The sequence below is a fragment of the Apaloderma vittatum genome, unplaced genomic scaffold, assembly GCF_000703405.1.
Source record: "Apaloderma vittatum isolate BGI_N311 unplaced genomic scaffold, ASM70340v1 scaffold23201, whole genome shotgun sequence".
NCBI classification, from domain to species: domain Eukaryota; kingdom Metazoa; phylum Chordata; class Aves; order Trogoniformes; family Trogonidae; genus Apaloderma; species Apaloderma vittatum.
The window spans coordinates 871-19628 of NW_009698837.1; the positions used below are offsets into that span (position 1 = coordinate 871).

The 18758-nt window shown below is 46.1% G+C and overlaps 1 protein-coding gene across 1 annotated transcript; it reads right to left on the bottom strand.

The window, feature by feature from the left end:
- Nucleotides 1-14644: 14644 nt before the first annotated feature.
- On the bottom strand, nucleotides 14645-18454 carry LOC104280508 (glycine--tRNA ligase-like). The gene is made up of 4 exons (XM_009878177.1): nucleotides 18344-18454; nucleotides 16855-16948; nucleotides 15914-16104; nucleotides 14645-15004 (listed from the first exon to the last, which is right to left on the bottom strand). The coding sequence occupies exons 1-4, from the start codon at nucleotides 18398-18400 to the stop codon at nucleotides 14879-14881; spliced, it is 468 nt and encodes a 155-aa protein (XP_009876479.1). The 5' UTR covers nucleotides 18401-18454; the 3' UTR covers nucleotides 14645-14878.
- Nucleotides 18455-18758: the final 304 nt, after the last annotated feature.

The window sequence follows — 18758 nt, forward strand, 5'->3', positions numbered from 1 at the left end:
AGCCTAGAGAAGAGGAGATTGAGGGGAGACCTCATCGCTCTCTACAGCTACCTGAAGGGAGGTTGTAGAGAGCTGGGAGCTGGTCTGTTCTCCCTAGTGGAGAGTGACAAGAGGAGAGGAAATGGATTTAAATTGTGCACACTCACATTAGATATTAGGAAGAATTTCTTTACTGAAGGCATTGTCAGCCATTGGAACAGGCTGCCCAGGGAGGGTGTTGAGTCACCATCACTGGAAGTTTTTAAGAGACGGGTGGATGTTGCGTTGGAGGGAATCGTTTAGTAGGTTGATAGGGCTGGGACAAAGGCTGGACTTGATGATCTTCTAGGTCTCTTCCAGCTGAAACTATTCTATGATTCTATAATTCTATGATTCTGTGATTCTATGATTTGTATCAGGATCATGGAATAAGCTCAAAAAAAAGATTTATCTGGGAATTGAACAAAGCCAAATCGTTACTCTCAGTAGCAAAATAGCCCTCACCCTCTTCTCCCTAAGCCAATTAAAAGGTTCCCAGATAATAATAAAATGCTTAAAATTCAAATCATTTCCTCATTCTCCGCTGCACAGTTTTTGTGCAGAAAATTACATCTGTCAGCATCTGTTGAGGCCTACTACATAGAAACTCGGTAAAAGAGTAAAGGTCAGTGACCGACAGGAAGTGCTGAGGCTGAGGCAGCAGTTATGAAACTACTGAAGACAATGCAGCTTTTAGGAGCATCGCAGATAGGAAAGTAGGCCAGGAGAAACAGGAGATTTGATGCTGTGCACAAGAGCCTATCACAGTGGCTAGATAGGTGCGTGCTCGCCGTGTGGACAGTAGTGGGTAACCAGTCATGTAGTGCATGGACAGGGTATGTGACCAATCATGTAACACTTGACCCGTGCTGTACGTATGCAAGGAACTAATTGTACTATAAAAGTAGCCTTCTGATTGGAATAAACTTGGCATTACAGAGCAGGATATTGATGTGCTGTTTGTCTGGCTCGCATGGATTCCCCACAAGCATTCTCTCAGCAGTCTCAGTCACCAAGTGAAAAGGATGCCCACGAGGTCTGATTTTCCCTTCAGGTCCGTATAAATTCAGCATAGTCAAGCTGAAATAAATGGAGTTAAAGTTTTGTTAACGAAGAGAGATCAAAGCTCCAATGATTTTTAAGAAGAAATCCTCTGGGCTTGATCCGTGGGTCAGGTAAAGCTTGTCTTGAGACAACTGCTGTCCTATTTCTAGCCATGCATGATGTTGCTATGGATTTCAGGAGGAATTTGGCTGTGGGACTTTTTTTTGATCACCTCCTTGACTCATTGTGTCTCTGTGTGTATCATCTCAGCATCAGTTCTGTCTCCAGCATTCTGCACGACATGTCTGGAGAAGAGATGGAGACAGGCTGTGTTGGGGAGCCCTTGCATGAGAGTGTGTATTTCGTGCTTCGATGGGACACGTGGAGCTGGGTGACGCCCAGCATGTTCTTAACGTGTGGGAATGGGAGGGTCTTCGGGGCCAGAGCAAACATCTGCTCCCATATAAGTGCCTTGAAATGTTTACTTGCCCTTTGAGAATGTGATAGTTCCCATGAGAACTTTTTCAGGAATCCCAGGCTGCAAGAAGCCTGGTGTCCCCACAGATGGGGAATGAGAAGACGACCAGGGTGAAAACTGGATAACAGGAGACTTAGCATCACATACTTCTACACATGCTTTATCTTTTCACTTTTGACTCGCAGCCTCCATGGGAAATGAGTATTTACTTATTACCGTCAGCTTAATGACAACTCATCCCATTCAGGTCCAAAGTGATGCAAACAGGTTGCACCACATAGGACCAAGCTGAGCTGCTGGTAGCCAAGCCACACTTGGATCCACTGTGTCCATCTCCTGACCGAAAGCACAGTTCCTCTCTTGAAAGTGATTTCTTGTGCTGGAGCAAAGCAAAAGTGAGGTCTGCATCAAAGGACCGAAGCTTCTGACTAGTGCCCATCTGCAGGTTTTTCGAACATTATAGAAAAATCTGTGCTCTCCGTTTTTAGAGAAAATGTCAGCCTGAAAACAGGAGAAGACCACGGGATGGCTTGGGCAAGATGGGCAGTGCTGGCCTGTGGCTTTTCTCCTGTCTATAAACTGGTGTATAGTAGAAATCACCCCAGACTTTATAGAGTTCCTTATTGCTTGTCTCTATTAAAGCCCAGGAAGACAGAGCATAAGGAGCTCCTATTGCAAGCTAAACCTTCATGAAGGAAAAGTAAACGGGGCTGGAGGGGGGCTGTCTCTGCAGATGGGACATTCACTGTCTCACTGTCTTTTGCTTCTCTGACATTGGGAGTGAGCATGGAAGGAGAAAGGGGTCGGAGAGATTCTCTAATGCTTGGAAATATTTCTCATCAATAGGAGAGAATACTCTCAGAAACATTTGCATGGGGTATTTCCCAGTTCTCACTGAATGCTCCTTGAGTGTACTTGCTTTGCTTTTTATACTAAGCACTCTAATGTTTCCCAGGGCTGAATTAAGGAGGATGCTTTGTGATTACTTGACACCAGAGCAGGACTTCTTTATCACCTAAAGACTTTCTTGTTAAATATTGGAAAAAGTCTGTCACAAAGAAAATAACTGTAGTTTTTACTTTAACACCTCTTTGCAAGAATAAGCCCGATCCATCTTTCTGTTCACCAAAGGGCTTGAAGATTTTGGGGGCTCAAGGAAGCCCAACCTGACATTTCTGACCTCCACTCTGCTCGCTCTTCACAAGTTGATTGCCAAGCAGCCAGCATGGAAAGTGGCACAGGGCTTGGAAGGTCTTTGCTGGCATTTGCATGCCGGTACAAGCAGCCAGATGCTGAGTCTGAGGAGAAGAGGGCATTCTGCTGCCCTCAGCAGGACGATTAACTGGGTTTAACTCCAGTCTGCAGGGGAATTTTGGGCAGCGGGCATGGGATAGCAGCATTATACATCTGTGCAGTATGGACATCCCCTTTGGACTCACGAGCTTCAGTGTGTGGCTCTGCCAGTGTGAACCCCTCATCCAGCAGTATAAATGTTTTTAACTCTGGTTAACAAGCGCCACCACAAAAGGCAGGTCAGGCTGCACCGGAGATGTGGAGGGACAGCCAAGGACTGACCTTGAGCTGTGCGGGAGCATCCCTGACAGCTCAGCTCTGCGTGCCTGCCTGGAAACAGCTCCAGTTCCTTGGCAGAGTTAAGGTTTGGGACACAGTATGTTAAACTGGGGTTAAAGGACTTGCCCTTCCCTTATGGTCTCCTATTTCTATTGGCTTAGTTTGGATACACTTGAATTTATGTTAATTTAAGCCTCTTAAGTCTGAGCTGCATCCCAGTCACAGGCCTGAATTCATCCTAGAAGTATCTTTGTCCATAAGCTGAAAAGGGGCCAAGAAGCATTTTAATGTAAAGGAGGAAAAGAAGTTTCTGGTTCTCTGGAAGTTTTTTTTCCACTTTACTATGAATTTGTAAATTCTCTGTGCTGACGGAAAAGGGGAAAATTAGGACAAATAGTTGTATAGCCAGCAAAAATGTCTGCAAATTTTTCAGTCTTCTTACTTCAAAAATAAATGCAGGCGTTATGTCTTGGTAGGTTGGAGGTGTTTTTCTTCCCCTTAGAAGCAGTTGCCCTATCCTAAACCGAAATGTTTTATTATGGGGTGAAAGCAAAAGATTGTTTAGATTTTGTGCTTGTTTTCCGGGGCAGGGGGAAGATTGTTTTTTGATTTGGGCTTCTTTTTTTTACTTTCAGCCAGAAAAAACTCTTGGCCTGGCAGTAAATCTGACACTGCCGCATATTCATCCAGGCCTACTTTAAATAAAAGGCTGCTGGGATTTCCTAAGTGCTTAAATGAAAATGGGTGAAAGAATAAGGGGTATAAGAGCTTTTGATGGAAATAGCAGCATGCATGTTCCTGAGAGTGCCACAGTGAGAAGCACAACGGATGTGACTGGGCCTGTTGTACTCCCATGGCTGGCTGCAGCCAACATAGACATCAGGAATGAAACAGGAAATAAAGCAATGTATCTTCTCCAATGTCTCTTCTCCAAATAAAATAAATATATCATCCTTTACATTGGAAAAAAACATGGAAATGAACTGAAGCAGAGGCAGGAGCAGATGGCAGGGCTCAGAGCTGAGTACAGGAGTCCCAGTGTCAGCGTCTGCTTGGTGCTTTCTACATCCAGCCCCAGTTTCTGCTTTTTACTGTAGCTAGGGCAACTCACACACTTCATAAATGACAGCTCTGAATCTGTTTTTTCTCCAGTTTTGGCACTGAGAGGCAGTTTTATTTCACTAGATGCCCAGCAAATTTAGAGTGTGGAGGTTTGAAGACAGTAGAAGCATCGTGAAAGGGATGCTAAAAATAGGAAGGAGACCAGGAACTGAAATGAGGAAGGAAAGTGAGAGTTTTCCCTGAAAAAAAACCCTCAGCAAAGCTGAATAAAGACAAAAATAAACATACACTGGCTGGAAACACAGTGGCTGTAAACATTCACTCCTTGGCAGCAAAGCACCTGCACATCAGCTCGCTCTCCTGGGGAAAGTTGGGAACCAAGAACACGGCCAGGTCTTCTGCCTGCAAGGTACTAGTGGTAAACAGCCAGGCAAAGCTGTGCCTGTATGAATAATTCACAGAATCATAGAGTCATTAAGGTTGGAAAAGACTTCTAAGACCATCAAGTCCAACTCTCAACCCAATACTAAACTATATCCTCAAGTACCATGTCTACATGTTTTTTGAAAATCTTCAGGGATGGTGACTCCACCACTTCCCCAGTGGTGTTCCAGGGAAGCCTGTTCCAAGGTCTCACCACTCTTTCAATTAAAAATGTTTTCCTAATTCGGCTGAGCTGAGGACAGTTTTCCAGCTCTGAGGGCATCAAGCTGGCTTTCATCCGTACAGGTGAACTCTATTCAGGATGGCATCATCCAGTGCTGCTCTGGGATTCATCCCTGGCTCCAGCTCTGACTCAGGCTAAAAGTTTCAGGTAAAGACACGAGAATTGAGAAGACTGTGCTCCAGTGCCCAGGAACCTCACCACATGTTTCAGAGTCATGGCTTGGGTTTTCCATCAGCTTGAATTAGCACATGTTCAGCAGCCACTAAATGCTCCAGGGCATGCTACCTCCTGCTGCACTGGCAGGACCATGGATTTACTGAGGATTTCTGTAGGCACTGGTGCTGTTGGTTATAGCCACAGCCTGATCCAGGCACTGCTACAAATACCCAGAACCAGGCGGTCCAACTTCCCCTGGGAGCTGGAGGCTCATGAGGAGACTCACTGCCACATGTAAGAAGCGATTTTCTTGGACTCACTGTGTTGATACTCCCTCCTCTGTGTCTAGCCAAGGATGCAGACCTGGGCTCTGCTGCTGTCTCACCAAACATCCTCCTTCAAGACACCTCACTGCATTTCCCTTTTGCCAAGTGTTTTGAGATCCACAGACAAAAACGTCATGCAAGAAGAGAGCAGAGTGGCTTTCTATGCTTGCACAACTCTAAGGGGGGTTAGCCACACAGAGAGTGGAAGTATCCAGAGCGAGGGCTCAGAGGTATGGAATGGGGATTTGTAATGTAAAGCATTTCAGTTCAGCTAAAAACAGCAATTAAAAAAAAAGAGAACTAATGTGAAGAAAAAGCTATTTACAGCCTGCTGCAGTTGAGGGAACTGCATTTCCCTAAACAGCTCTCAGTCAGCAAATGTAGGCATCCTTCAAAGCCAACAAGCAAGCAGTATCCCTGCAGCCCACAGGGGCAGTAGGAGCTGGGCATCCCCCTGCCCATGCCCAAGAGGTTTTAGGGCAGCAGTTTGCTACCCCTAAGCCCCTTCTGTCCTTGACCCAGCTCCTCTTTTTCTGTCTCTCTTCCTCTAGTAATTTTTACATCACTGACACAAACTCCCTGTCAGTCGGCACCAGCAGACGTGAACAAAGTATAACTGGCAGGCAAAGGGCTCAAAGTGGATAGAAAAAAGAAAATCTGTCGAATGACTGTTGGGATAATTCCCAACCTGCATGCTGCTGAGGGAGATGGGAGACAGGTCAGTAAATGGCTGAGCTTGGACATCTGGGACTGGGTTGGGATTCTCAGGGCGGAACCCTTTTGTGCTGTCTGCAAGTGTTCCACAGCATCCCAGGGCAGCAGCAGGACAACCCTGGAAGCTGGGGTCACCACTGCAAAGATAGAGTGTTGGTCAATGTTGGCTGTGGTGGACTAGATAATAAGGGCAGGACAACGGATTAGATAATAACGGCAGGACAAAACGCCTTGTTTGTCCTGCATGAAGAGATCTGCCTTGTTCCCCTCGCTGGAGGTGACCGGTGGAGTCACAGGTCCTGCTTGCAGTGAAGGCAGCACAATGTGGGAAGGAGCACCCATCCTTTAAGATATGCCTGCAAATAGTGTTTCTGGGGCAAAGCCTGTTCTTCAGGGCATTGTCCAAACGCCCCTTTAAATGCTGAGAGGCTTAGGGCATGGACAACCTCTCTAGGAAGCCTGTGCTGTTTATGGTCACCCTCTTGGTAAAGAAGTGCTTTCTAATGTAAAGTCTGAAACTCCCCTGATGCAGCTTTGAAGCGTTCCCAGGCGTCCTCTCGCTGGGTCCCAGGGAGAAGAGCTCAGCACCTCCCTGCCTACTGCCTTCAAGCCCTTTCACCAGCTTTGATGCCCTTCTCTGGATGCATTCAAGTACCTTGACATCCTTCTTAAACTGTTGGCCCCAAACCTGCCTTCAGAATGGCACACAGTAGTCCTTTGGCCCCAGTGGAGCCTACAAATCCTGGAACATCTCCCTGATGAGGAGAGGCTGAAGGAGCTGGGGCTCTTTACCTTGGAGAAGAGGAGGCTGAGGGGTGACCTCATAAATGTTTATAAATATGTAAAGGGGGAGTGTCAGGAGGATGGAGCCAGGCTCCTCTCAGTATTGTCCGATGACAGGACAAGGGGCAATGGGTACAAGCTGGAACATAGGAGGTTCCACAAAACCATTAGGAAAAGCTTTTTCCCTGTGAGGGTGACAGAGCCCTGGCCCAGGCTGCCCAGGGAGGTTGTGGAGTCTCCTTCCTTGGAGACATTCAAACCCCGCCTGGACACGTTCCTGTGTGACCTGCTGTAGGTGATCCTGCTCTGGCAGGGGGGCTGGACTAGATGATCTCTAGAGGTCCCTTCCAACCCCCGACATCCTGTGATTCTGTGATCTGTGTGATAAGTACTGGCAGAAGGGATGGAGGCACAGCTGGGAATGAGTTAAAAGATGCAGCCTCTGCCTTGCAAGGAGATGCTGTGCCTGTCAGTGTGTCTGGGCTGATGGGGGAGTTATTCCCAGTGAAAGGAACAGCGCAACCACTGAGGAGCTGCTTTCAGTACCTGCACGTGCCTTTGGAGCTCAAATAGTCTGTCCCCCCTCCCACCAAAATTACCTGCTGTGAAATGATCCCCTTCCCTCCCTGCTTTTAGCAGAGTTCACCTGTGCTTCATTCGGCATGTGCCCCTCTCTCCGTCCCCCCGTGTATCCTCTCCTGCTCTCCATCCTGCTATTAATTACAGCACAGAGCTCCAGTGCCACAAGCGATGGCAGGAGCTGAAGGAAGGATCAATACACCACTATTAGCTTGAAAATCCTGGGCCAGCTCGTCTTCAAATACCACATGGTTACTAGAAGAGCCAAATGGATAGTTAGACAAAATTAAGTACCATTTTTAGTTTGTTCTTTTTTTTTTTTTTTAACCCCAGCAGATCTGTTTGATTTTGAAGATTTCCTTCGGCATTTCTGTTGATTTAATTGGCCTTTTTTTATCCTGCATTTGTTTCACTCACAGTTAATTCATCAGCCCTAAATAGGCAGATCGATAATAAACCGTGATAATAATACACTAAACTATTACATAAAAAGCAGGGATTTAAATCATTCACTGGAAAACAGGCCATGGTGGAAGACTGCTGCTTCCTGAAAGCTTTGTAACCTTTTAAGCCTTTTTTTTTTTTGTGCAAGATGTTCTTGCTCCAGTAATCTTTGCACAGCTCTGCCCTATTTCTGCAACCTAAAGAGACAAGTTGCTGGCGAGTAGACACTGACCAGTTGCCCCCGCCTTAGCCCTTGTTTGGGGATTTTTTTCTCAGGAATTAAATGACAGCAAGGAAAATAGTTACCTGACACCCTTTTTCTAGCTAATCCCAATTTTTCAACTCACATTATGACTTATTAATAATCCCACTGAGCATAAACAAGCACCAGCTGGGGATGATTGGAAAGCCGCTGCATATATCGCGTGGCAAAACTTCTGCCCCGATTAGGTGACCGCTTTTCCAGTCAATGAGATTATCTGTGATGAGTAACAGACCACATTACTGGAGCAAGAGGAAAAGGCTTTGCCTAAGCATCTTTCAGTAAAGACCCAGGAGGACAAACAGAATAGCATGAACTCCTGGTTGGAGCCTGCTTTGGGGAACAGGAGCAGTTTTGTGCTCTTGAGCGGTGGTTGGGCAGTTTTCCATTGGCTTTCTAGAAAAGTTAGACCACCATGGAGTGAATGAAGAAGAAATGTCTAGGGTAAAAAAGTCTTTCATCTGCATATCTTGCCCATGTCAATTAAGAAAATAAACCAAACTAGGAATACATCTATTTTTCCCTAACTCAGTGGTTACAGGTCCACCATGCACCAGAAATACAACTACCTGAAAGGAGGTTGTAGTGAGGTGGGTGTCAGTCTCTTCTCCGAAGTAACAAGTGATAGGTCAAGAGAAAATGACCTCCAGTTGTGCCAGGGGAGGTTTAGTTTGGATGAGGAAAAATTTATACACTGGAAAGGGTGTTAAGCGTTGCAACAGGCTGTCCAGGGAAGTGGTGGAGTCACCATCTCTGGAGGCATTCAAAAGCCATGTAGATGTGATTCTCAGGGACATGGTTTAGTGGTGGCCCTTACAGTGCTGGGTTAACAGTTGGACTCGATGACCTTAAAGGTCTTTTCCAACATAACTGATTCTATAATTCTATGAATTTGAGTCTCTACAGCACAATCAAGCTGTGCCTCCCCCCTTTAAAATCAAAAGGATAGAAAGAGCAAGATGGAGAAAGCTATTTTTGCGCCCTGTTTAGATGTCCACTCTGGCATGAGACTCCAGGACTTCACTGACTCTCCTGGCTACATCTCCACGAGCTGCGAAGGGGAGGTGGGCGTGGAAGAAGACATCCCCATCCATCCCATTTGCTCGCTGTGCTGCTCCATGCTGGTGGAGTTCTGCCTGCAAAAGGACCCAGCTGTGTTTTGGTTTTATTTATTGGTAGGCAGAAGGGAACCGTGCAGGAGACAGAGGAACTAGTGGGAGTTGTGAACACCCACTGAAATATTAATGTATGATCTAATGTTATTTGCTTTTCTTCCCTACGTTTCTTTTTACAAAGCAAAATAAATGACATTTTGCAATTGTCCCAGTATACTTATTTCCTCTGATTTGCTGGTAGCTTGTCTCTGTTTAAAAACAAACAAACAAAACCGTGCTTCAGTCCTGTTGGATTCAAGTCATATCAAATGGGATGGAGGTGAGAGCTTGGGATGAAAACCCACCTGGGACCAGGACACCAGCCTCCTCATACCAGTTCAACCCTCCATCCCAGAGCAAGTCTGAAGGGAGGAATTATGTGAGACTGAGGTTTAGCTGTAGGAATCACTGAGAAGGAACTTAACTTACCATGTCTCTCTATAAACATTTTGAAAAGTATGTGCAAGGTCCTCACTTACACTGGTGTAAATCAGTCTGTACAACATGTAAAATACAAGGGAAACCTTTGACTGATGAGAAATCTCACACTTTGCATCATGAGCATCCTAACCCCACTCCTCCCTAAGCCAGCCTAGTGCTGTGCTCCCTAGGACATGAGAAAACCTTTTTCTAAGAAGCAGGAAAAGACACAAACCACTTTTGTGTAACAAATGCCCTTCTGGTGCACTCAGCTAAGACACCGGTCCCCAGGCACCCCTGTTCCCTTCCCAGGGTTTGCTCCAAACCTTAATTTTGCTCTGTGATTCCTGATGGCACCCGGGGTACACGTTTGGGGACCTCCCTGAGCCAGACATGTCACAGGCCATTCGGTGACACAACAGGATGTTCCTTTCCAGCTATTTTCTGAGCGACTCTCACGGACCAGGTGGGTTGCTGGATCCTCCAACCTGCGTCAAGCCCCACTTGTGTTTGCACTAAACAGCCGGTGGAGACAGCAGACTTGCTCCTTTCCTTCTAGAGAGGGACATTTGTTATTCAGAGCAAAATATTATGTTGCCGTGTTAATTAATCAAGTCAAAATTCATAGGTAGCATCTGTGCAAAAGATAAAATGTTTTGGGACAGTTTAGTCCTTTTCTTATCTGAATGATTACGGTTACATAAAGACTTCTCTTTCAAACACAGAGATGGAGTTTCATAAGCAAGGGACCAAAACAGGACCATCTCCCCTTGATCACACTGGATTAGTACAATTAATCTGTAGGTATTAGTGACCAGCAGGGTTTTGTCTGGATGATATAATATATATTTATTATTTCATATCTCATTACCCTCAAGAGGCAGACAATTAAATTGTGGGCTTTTCTTTTCATCGTTGTATATTTGCAAATGGGGCCGTGGGATTTAGAAAATCACCGAGGAGTTCCTGATCAGAAGGAAGACAGTCAGCAAAGAGGGGAGTGAGATCTCTGCTCATTTTTTATGTCTTTTGAGAATGATGCAGTTGGGAATTACCTGCTGGATGAGCACAAACTAGTGTGGGACCTCAGCCAGGACCTGCTGGGGGTACGGGGAGGGTAGTGAACATCCACCAGTATAACCAGCCCTAAAGGCACTGTCCAGGCACACCTATTGCCATCTAACACTGGAAAAAAACAAAGCTCAGAAATATGGAATTATTTACTGAGGAAAGATCAGGAATTCTTATTCTTAGGCTCCTGTTGAGTTGCTGTAACAACATATCTCATATAAATACCCTTCTCATTAACTTGAAACCTTGAAAAAAGAGCAGTCTTGCTCTTTTCCTGAATTGCAAACAAAAAAAAAAATTCCCTGACAAGCTTTCTTTGCTTTGGATTTTGGGGAAGAGGTGCTGAGAGCTTCTTGCTTTTCTTGCTGCAAAGCAGCTGCATTTCTCATCAATTTATAAATGAAGATGTAGAGGCTTGGTCTAAAAGCAGTGCCTGTTTAACCTGATTATAGATCAATTGGCTTAAAAGCTGGACTCTGTCAGTTAAAGGTTGGCATAGATGGATTTACCTTGTGTGGGTTGATTTGTGTGCTGATCGCTGGGAAAACAACAAATTACGACATTGGTTCTTCCCATACCTCCAAGTCTTCACAGACCTGACAGGAGCCACCAGAAGGTACAAAGGAAAGAGAGGAAGAACCACGCAAATACACATTGATCTTTCCTCCAAGTGCTTCTTTTGAAGCTGTCACCTGCCAGCTTTATTCATTATTATTAGGGATGACCCTAAATACTGTTTAAATCCAGAGCCAGAGTCCCGGCAATGCAAGCCAAGATACTACTTACAAAGGACCAATGGGCTTTGCCAGTGCTTTTCAATTTTTGCAGCTTTATGAAATGAATGAGCAGTGTTCTCCCATCCCTTTGCAGGGGAGATGGCTGCAGATTACAGCAGAAAGTGAAGCGTTACGTGATCCGCTCAGATAGGAACATGGAAACGAGTGTGGCAGAGCAATGCTGAGTTAGAATGAAGTTCCGCAGCCCCTGCTTATGAATACTTAACTCTGCCTATCTGGCGCAGAAGGTGAATTGCAGGTCACAACAAAGATACAAATCAAAAAAGGTTTAAGCTGAATTTCCAAAGTACATCTGTTGGCGTTGTCTTTGTTAGGACAAACCCGTCTACCTTCAGGTTTGTTGTGTGTTTTTTCTCCTCAGGGCTATTTTTGCACGGTACAGGCTAGGCAGAGTTCATGCTGCTCCCTCCCCAGCATCCCCATCCATCAACAGAGCAAAAACAGTGGTTTTACGATGTCTGTTTGCAAAGTCCGCTCCAAACTGAGCAAAACTCATGCCCCAGACTCTGCAGATCACGGAGGCGGCCTGGGAAGCTACAGCCATCCGTGCTATAAATCATTGCATTTAATTGGATAAATCCCTCCCTAACTCCATAAACTCATGGCAGGGGGATGAAACTCTTACACCCCAGCTATGCACTCTCTTGAAGACAAACTATGAATTACATTTCTAAGACTTTAAGATTGCCATCTCGCATTAAAATGTAGGCTGCAACAGAATTTTCAGCCATTGACTTAACAAACAGCGTTAGAGTAACACAGGGCTGGAGGTCCGGGGCTGCAGCACAACTGAAACACTCGGAAGATGTAAAAAATAAAACACCCAGTTTCAGCGTCTTAAATACCTTCCTTGTCCTCGCTATTTTCTGCCTGACAGCACCCTCTTCTGGGAAGAGGTGCTGATGGCTGAAGGGTGCACTCCGCTCAGCTCTCATCGGCTCCCTCTGGAAGCAGTTTGAGGATCGTTGCACGGTCAAATCGCTGCTTTGTATTGCTGGAGCAGTGGGTAAAACTGCACCATTCCTGGCGAGAACTGCCTTAAAATTCGTAATCAAGTCTGTCCTCAGCTGGATCCTCAAGCACATCCCAGCTTTTTTATTTGTTTGCTTGAAACACAGGTGAGCAAGCACCTTCCTGCAAATCACACACATCTCAGGACATGAACAGGCGCGTTCGACTGGCTGCAACTCATAGCGACACGGGCTGCGAGCTGAGGAGGGGATGAGCAGCACTGCTGGGACAACTGTCAGTACCCCAGGTCCCACCTCCTCCAAAATCCTCCTCTGCGATGGCAGGAGCACCTTGCCTGTGGCGACTGTCAGTTGGGTCCCCACTTGAACAGACTTAACGCAGCACAGCCAATTCCAAGGCTTGTGTTTACACATCACAGGTTTTAACCACAAACCACGCACAGAGCTTACCTGCGTTCTGGGCTGACGCTCTCCTTTGAAGGATGCCTAATTAGCTCCCTGGCGATGGTTTCGCACTCACAGCTGCAAACTTTCATCTGCTCTTGCATTAGATACAGTACAGCTGCATTTGTTGGCAGCGTGGTGGTGGTGAATTCCCTTCTTCAAGAATGGACAGCAGCAGGGTGATCTTCAAGGTTTTTTTTTTTCCAATCATAACAATTCAATGATCTTTAAGGTCCCTTCCAACCCAAACCATTTCATGGTTTTACAAAACTGAAACTATGAAAGCCTGCTAGCAGGGATCCACAGGCACACATCGTCACAGCTTACACTAGCTGCCCCAAGTCAAAGAAACACCTCAGGGTGTCAGCCCGCTTCCACGTCAGGCACTTCTTTCCATCAGCCCCTTTCAGGCACAAGGCAGAGCTGCAGAACTGTCAATTTATCTCAAGGATGCAATTTGGGGAGGGAAGGAGGAAAAGGACAATTGAAAGGGGTGACCACACATCTGCTGTCACTACCAGGATGACTTCATGCAACCAAGCCCAGCAAAACAAAAGTGAATCACCAGCACAGCGACTTACAGGCATGGCGAAACCCTAACTCTCCGTGCCTGTGTCTGCGTCTCCCAATACCCCCACAATCCATCTGCTTCCACAGAAGTTTAGCTGAAAACTAAAAGAAAATACTCAGAAGATGCCTTCTTTACACCAAGGCTTGAGAAAAGTGGGGACCAGGTCTCAGATTTCATTATCAGGGACAGACGGGCAAGAGCAGGCAGGTAAACTGCAACCTGCGGGTACACTGCTCAGGTTTTTTCCCCTTCAAAAACCAACTTTGCTTCTCCCCACTGGGAAGTTGGGGATTTTTATTTTTTTTTTTGGAAGCAGGGGACACACGGGGCATCAGATCAGAGCCTCTCGGGAGCATCCAATTTCTTTCACAGCTAAGGCTCTGTAATTCAGAACAACTCAATTATTACTATTTTGCCTCAAGCTCTCATTTGATTTCACTGAGCAGCATTGCCTGTGATCGATCATTTTTTAAGGAGAGCTCTCGCTTTCTTTGCTCCCCAAAACCCAAAGTGTCATTCTCACCTCTGGCCACAGCACGGCACGCTGACAGCACACCGGTTTGGATTTCACCAGTGCCCGGGGAAGTCAAAGGGTCCTTTGGCTCTTTTCCCACCTCCTTTGCGCAGTCTCTGGTTTCAGCGTGCGCTGCCAGAAGATATTTCATGAAAAAGTGACCCTGCCGGCACTCCTGCTCTCCGGCTCCTAGGTGCTCACTCCTTCAGCCAAGTAAACCAACCATGCCAAGCAAGTGCAAAAATTGAAGTATGATTTTCAACCCCCAATCTCCATTCTCCTGCATGTAAATTTTAATATGTTTTAATTCTGCAGAAACAGGTATTAAAAGCTTGCAGCCAAAAGAAAGCACAAAACCATCTCTTAAGGGAGCAGCCTGAAGCACTGTGCAATGGGGAAAGCAAGACCAATGTCTTGATGACCCCTTCACAAACATGAGGCCAAGCAGAAGAGTTCAAGATGATCTGAATCCACGTGAAAGGGTCGATGGTCCCTCTTCTTACACCCACATCTGTAAGCAGGAGGGGGGGAAAAAAGGAAGGAAAAGACAAAAAAAAAAAAAAAGACTTCTAAAGAAAGTACAAGGCTGCACAAACACAGAGAAGCAGGCATACATAACGGCGTTTTTATTCATAACACCTTTAACTTGGACTGCAATTATTTCCTTTTTTAAAGTTAATTAGGGTAGTAATTGAGGGGAAAAAAACCAACAAAACAGTCCCTGTGTGCACGAACAATGCAGCTTTGAATAATACATGATAAGTTTATTTCATATTAACATGAACAGTAAAAAGTGGACATTTGACAGGATTTTACTTCAGGTCCTTTTCTTTATTCCTCTATTGTGTCCTTTTTACCAGTCTCTTGTCCCTCAAATTGTGGATACTTTGCCTCCACATCAGCCCAAGTTAGGTAACCGTTCGCCAGGTCACGAATGATGGCAGGAAGTTCAGAGATCTGCAGGCAAAGTCACAAAGACACATGAAACAGAGTCATCAGAATCAGGTTGGCTCCTTGGGGAACACAGGTAATTTTTACACCAGCAACAGAACAGGTGCAAGATCATTTCTGGGGAGAAAGAAAACCATTAAGCTAGGAGGACACCTTAAACCAGAGTCTGCTCAGTTACTCAGGGTGACCCGTGGGGGAAATGCAGCCGTCACTGCGGTGCACCGCAGCAAGGTTCATCCCTGGTTATGTTACAGTTTTGGAAGGGAAAAAAACAATACGGACATCCAAAAGATCCTGTAAGCCAGGATTTAGCCAGGGCTTATTTACTGTAAGACCAGCAAGGAAAAGCTGCCAAGTTGCAGCTGTGTTACAGCCGTACTGGCAGAGTAGGGAGGCAAGGGTTGCCCAGCTTTGCTCTGGTGCTGCACCAGGATCAAGCAAGTTTTAAGGAGTTCTGTCTGAGCTGTGGATTCAGAGGAGCCCTGCCTTTGAAAGCCACAGGAGCCAGCAAATGCATTTACTCAGCAGCCTTCACTCAGAGAGAGGCACTCCAAAAAGCAGAGCAATCAGCACAAGGCACGGCTTTCACGTAAGATCAACACCTCTGCACCCAGGAAAAACAAAAGTCTCTCCTCACTTTAGCAGCAGGGCCAACATCCTGTCTTTGAACAATCTCTCTTCCCTGGGGATTTCTCAGAATAGCTAAATTGCCTACAAGAGCTGAAGGCAGCTCCTGCATAAACCAGTCGTTGCTGATCAGGAATAGCAGCTAATAGGATCACAGAATACCAGGTTGGAAGGGACCTCGAGGTACATCTAGTCCAACCCTTTAAGGTAAAGAAATAATGCTCTCCCCCAGCACATAAGAACCAAACTTGGCTCTCTCAGCAGCCAAACCCAGCCGCCTTCCCTTACCTCGGCCCGGATCTGGCGCATTGAGTCACGGTCTCTCAGCGTGGCCGTGTGAGGCGTCCGGTTAACGGTGTCGAAGTCAATCGTGATGCCGAAGGCGACGCCGATCTCATCAGTCCTGGCATACCGCCGGCCAATGGAGCCGGAGGAATCGTCCACCTTGTGAGAGATGCCGTTCCTGGTGAGTGCTTCAGCTGCAAGAAGCAGAGAAGGGAAGGGGGGACCACCAGGACTCATTACAATCAGCAGACAACAAGACTCGAGCAGAGGCCTCCCACACCCACTTGCTCTCACCTGGAGAACAAAGCCACTGACTTCTTCAACCCCTCAGGGCAGTCCCTGAGTAACTCAAAGCCATGCCAGCCACACAGCTGTGCAGGGGCACATCCACCATGGGGAGGCAAGGTCCAGCTCAGAACTGATGCCGACAGCAAAAGGCATTGTCTGACAGGCAGCCCATGTTGCTATCCTACACGTAGTCGCTCTTAGATGGTACCAGCATGCATTTTGACAGAATACTTGGAGGCTCAGCAGCTCTGGGACCAATTCAATAAATCAGCTGGCCAATAAGATGAAGAACAGAACTTTATTCATAAAAAAACTAAAAAACTAACCCCAAAATCAAAACCACATTGCTCCTGACAGCTTCTCCTAAGCAGTGGAGAAAATTTTCTTTTTCACACAGGACAAAATGTCTTTTACACTGCGAGCCAACATAGGGAAGGGCAGGGAGTTAGATTTTTTTTGTGCCCAGATTGAAGAGCCTGATGGATACCCAATAGTGGGCTGATACCAACCTTCAGCTATTTTGGTTTGATGTTCTCTCCCTCTACACGTGTGAGAGTCACACAATCCCAATGATAGTTTCTCCCTAGAGCTCCAAGGAAGAAACCTCTCTTCCCAGAGCACATCCCCACCGGACCCACAGCACGTAATACACTTACATAATTCCTTGACAAAAGGCATGAATTCCTGATTCTGGCTTAGAGGAAGAACAGAGCACTTGAACGGTGCTACAACAGCTGGGAAGCTGAAGAACTAAGGAAAAAAAAGAGAAAGCACAAATAAATACAAGTTTATCAGCTAGGGCAGATTCTTAGAAGGTGAGAATAAGCTCTGACTGAGGTTGGAGGCAGGATAACTGTTCCAGGGCTGTAGCTGGTTTTCTCTAAGACGTTACCATTAAAGGCTCCAGCAGTAACACCTCACAGCAGTGAAGCAAATTGATTTTTCTCCACCTGCTCTTCACTCCCTCCTTCCCTCCTGACAGCCAAACACTACCTCCCACCCAAAGAAGCCCTCAGAGCCCTCCCTGAAGAAAGTGAACCTCATCTGAATTACAGAAAAAATAAAGGGTAGAGGGGTCTTTCCAAGAGATTTAGTGCTATGCACAGTCTAAAGGGAAGAGTTTTCACAAACATCTCGCTCCCTCATTTGATTCTCATGGAGACTCCACACACACAGCCCAAAGATTTTTCAGAATCCTCCACAGACACCCTCAGGAAAGAAAAATGTGCCAGAAAGGTGTGGAGGGGGGGACATTTTTCCTGGCAGTTAGCAAGGCCTGTAAAGGTACACAGAAGTAATGCAGCTGAGACGTACCACAATATCGAGCCGCCTGGGCAACACAGAAAGTAAAGGGGTACTAGAAGAAAGATAAGTCTAATTGTTTTAGACTTCATGAGCAGTTTGCTGTTGAAAGTCAACTGTGTCCTAATTCCGGGCTCCTGAATTCTGTTCCCCCCACTCGTAACTGTATCACATCCTGTGCCAACCAGAGACACTAAGGAATGCGGCTGTTTTTCTTTCCTAAAAACCACAGTCTAGTAGCCAGAAAAAAACAACAGGAACCAATGTCAAGTTTACAGCCAGCTTCCCGTGGGCCAGCAGCAATGGTGCAGAGCACCAAGGTTTGGGCACTGGCTGCAACAGGCTGGTGCTCTGTATTTAACACACATCTCCCTCTGGCCCCTGCTACAGCAAAACCGCAGGCCAAGATTTTAGGGATGCTCAGCATTAGAGAAGGCTGGATTTCATGCGGGACCGAGGAAACAGTTAGTCTATTGTCCATCTTGCTGCATAGAACTATCATTCCATGAAAAGCAGCAAAGAGAGAGGAAATAAAACGCTGAAGAGACGCCTTTCTCCGATCGATGGGTCGTTGCCAAGTGTAAATCCAGAAGGAGGAATTTCTCACCCCCTTGCCAGTAACTCAGCACGGGCCTCATGCACACATGGCCTCAGAAATGCTCTCAGTGTGCATGGATAAGCGACACGTACGCTGGCAAAAGCAGCAATTTAAAAGCCCACCTGGGCTTTCCCCATCTCTACTGTGTATTGTGCAGTCTTATTTCAGTCCTTCCCCTGGATGTCAGGGCAAGGCAAATGCTTGCAGCTGGACTTAAGCTGAGGCCCAGCCACAGGAAAGCTCACCGTCCTCTGCTCGTCTCCTTCCCGGATTTGGAACGTGTGTTCAAACACTGTGTACATGATCCTTCCAATACCAAAGGAGGGTTCAATAACATTTGGGATGATTTCTTCCACTGGAACATAAAAGAACCCGTGTCATCATTAAAGAAGAATTTATACACACATACACAAAAAAAGAAGTGTTTACTCAAGCTGCCTTTCTGCTCAGAAGCTCTGATTACATGTAGCTGAGCACATACAAATAAAAAAAATAAATATTTCTGCTCTAAATATAAATAGCTGAAGTTGAGATTTGGATTTAGTCCACGTACAGAATGCATTTAGGGCTGTAAATAACAAGTCGAGGCCCCTTCTCTGGCCCTGACTGCAAACAGCACAGCACAACTTGCATCACAGAATTACTGAGGCTGGAAAAGAC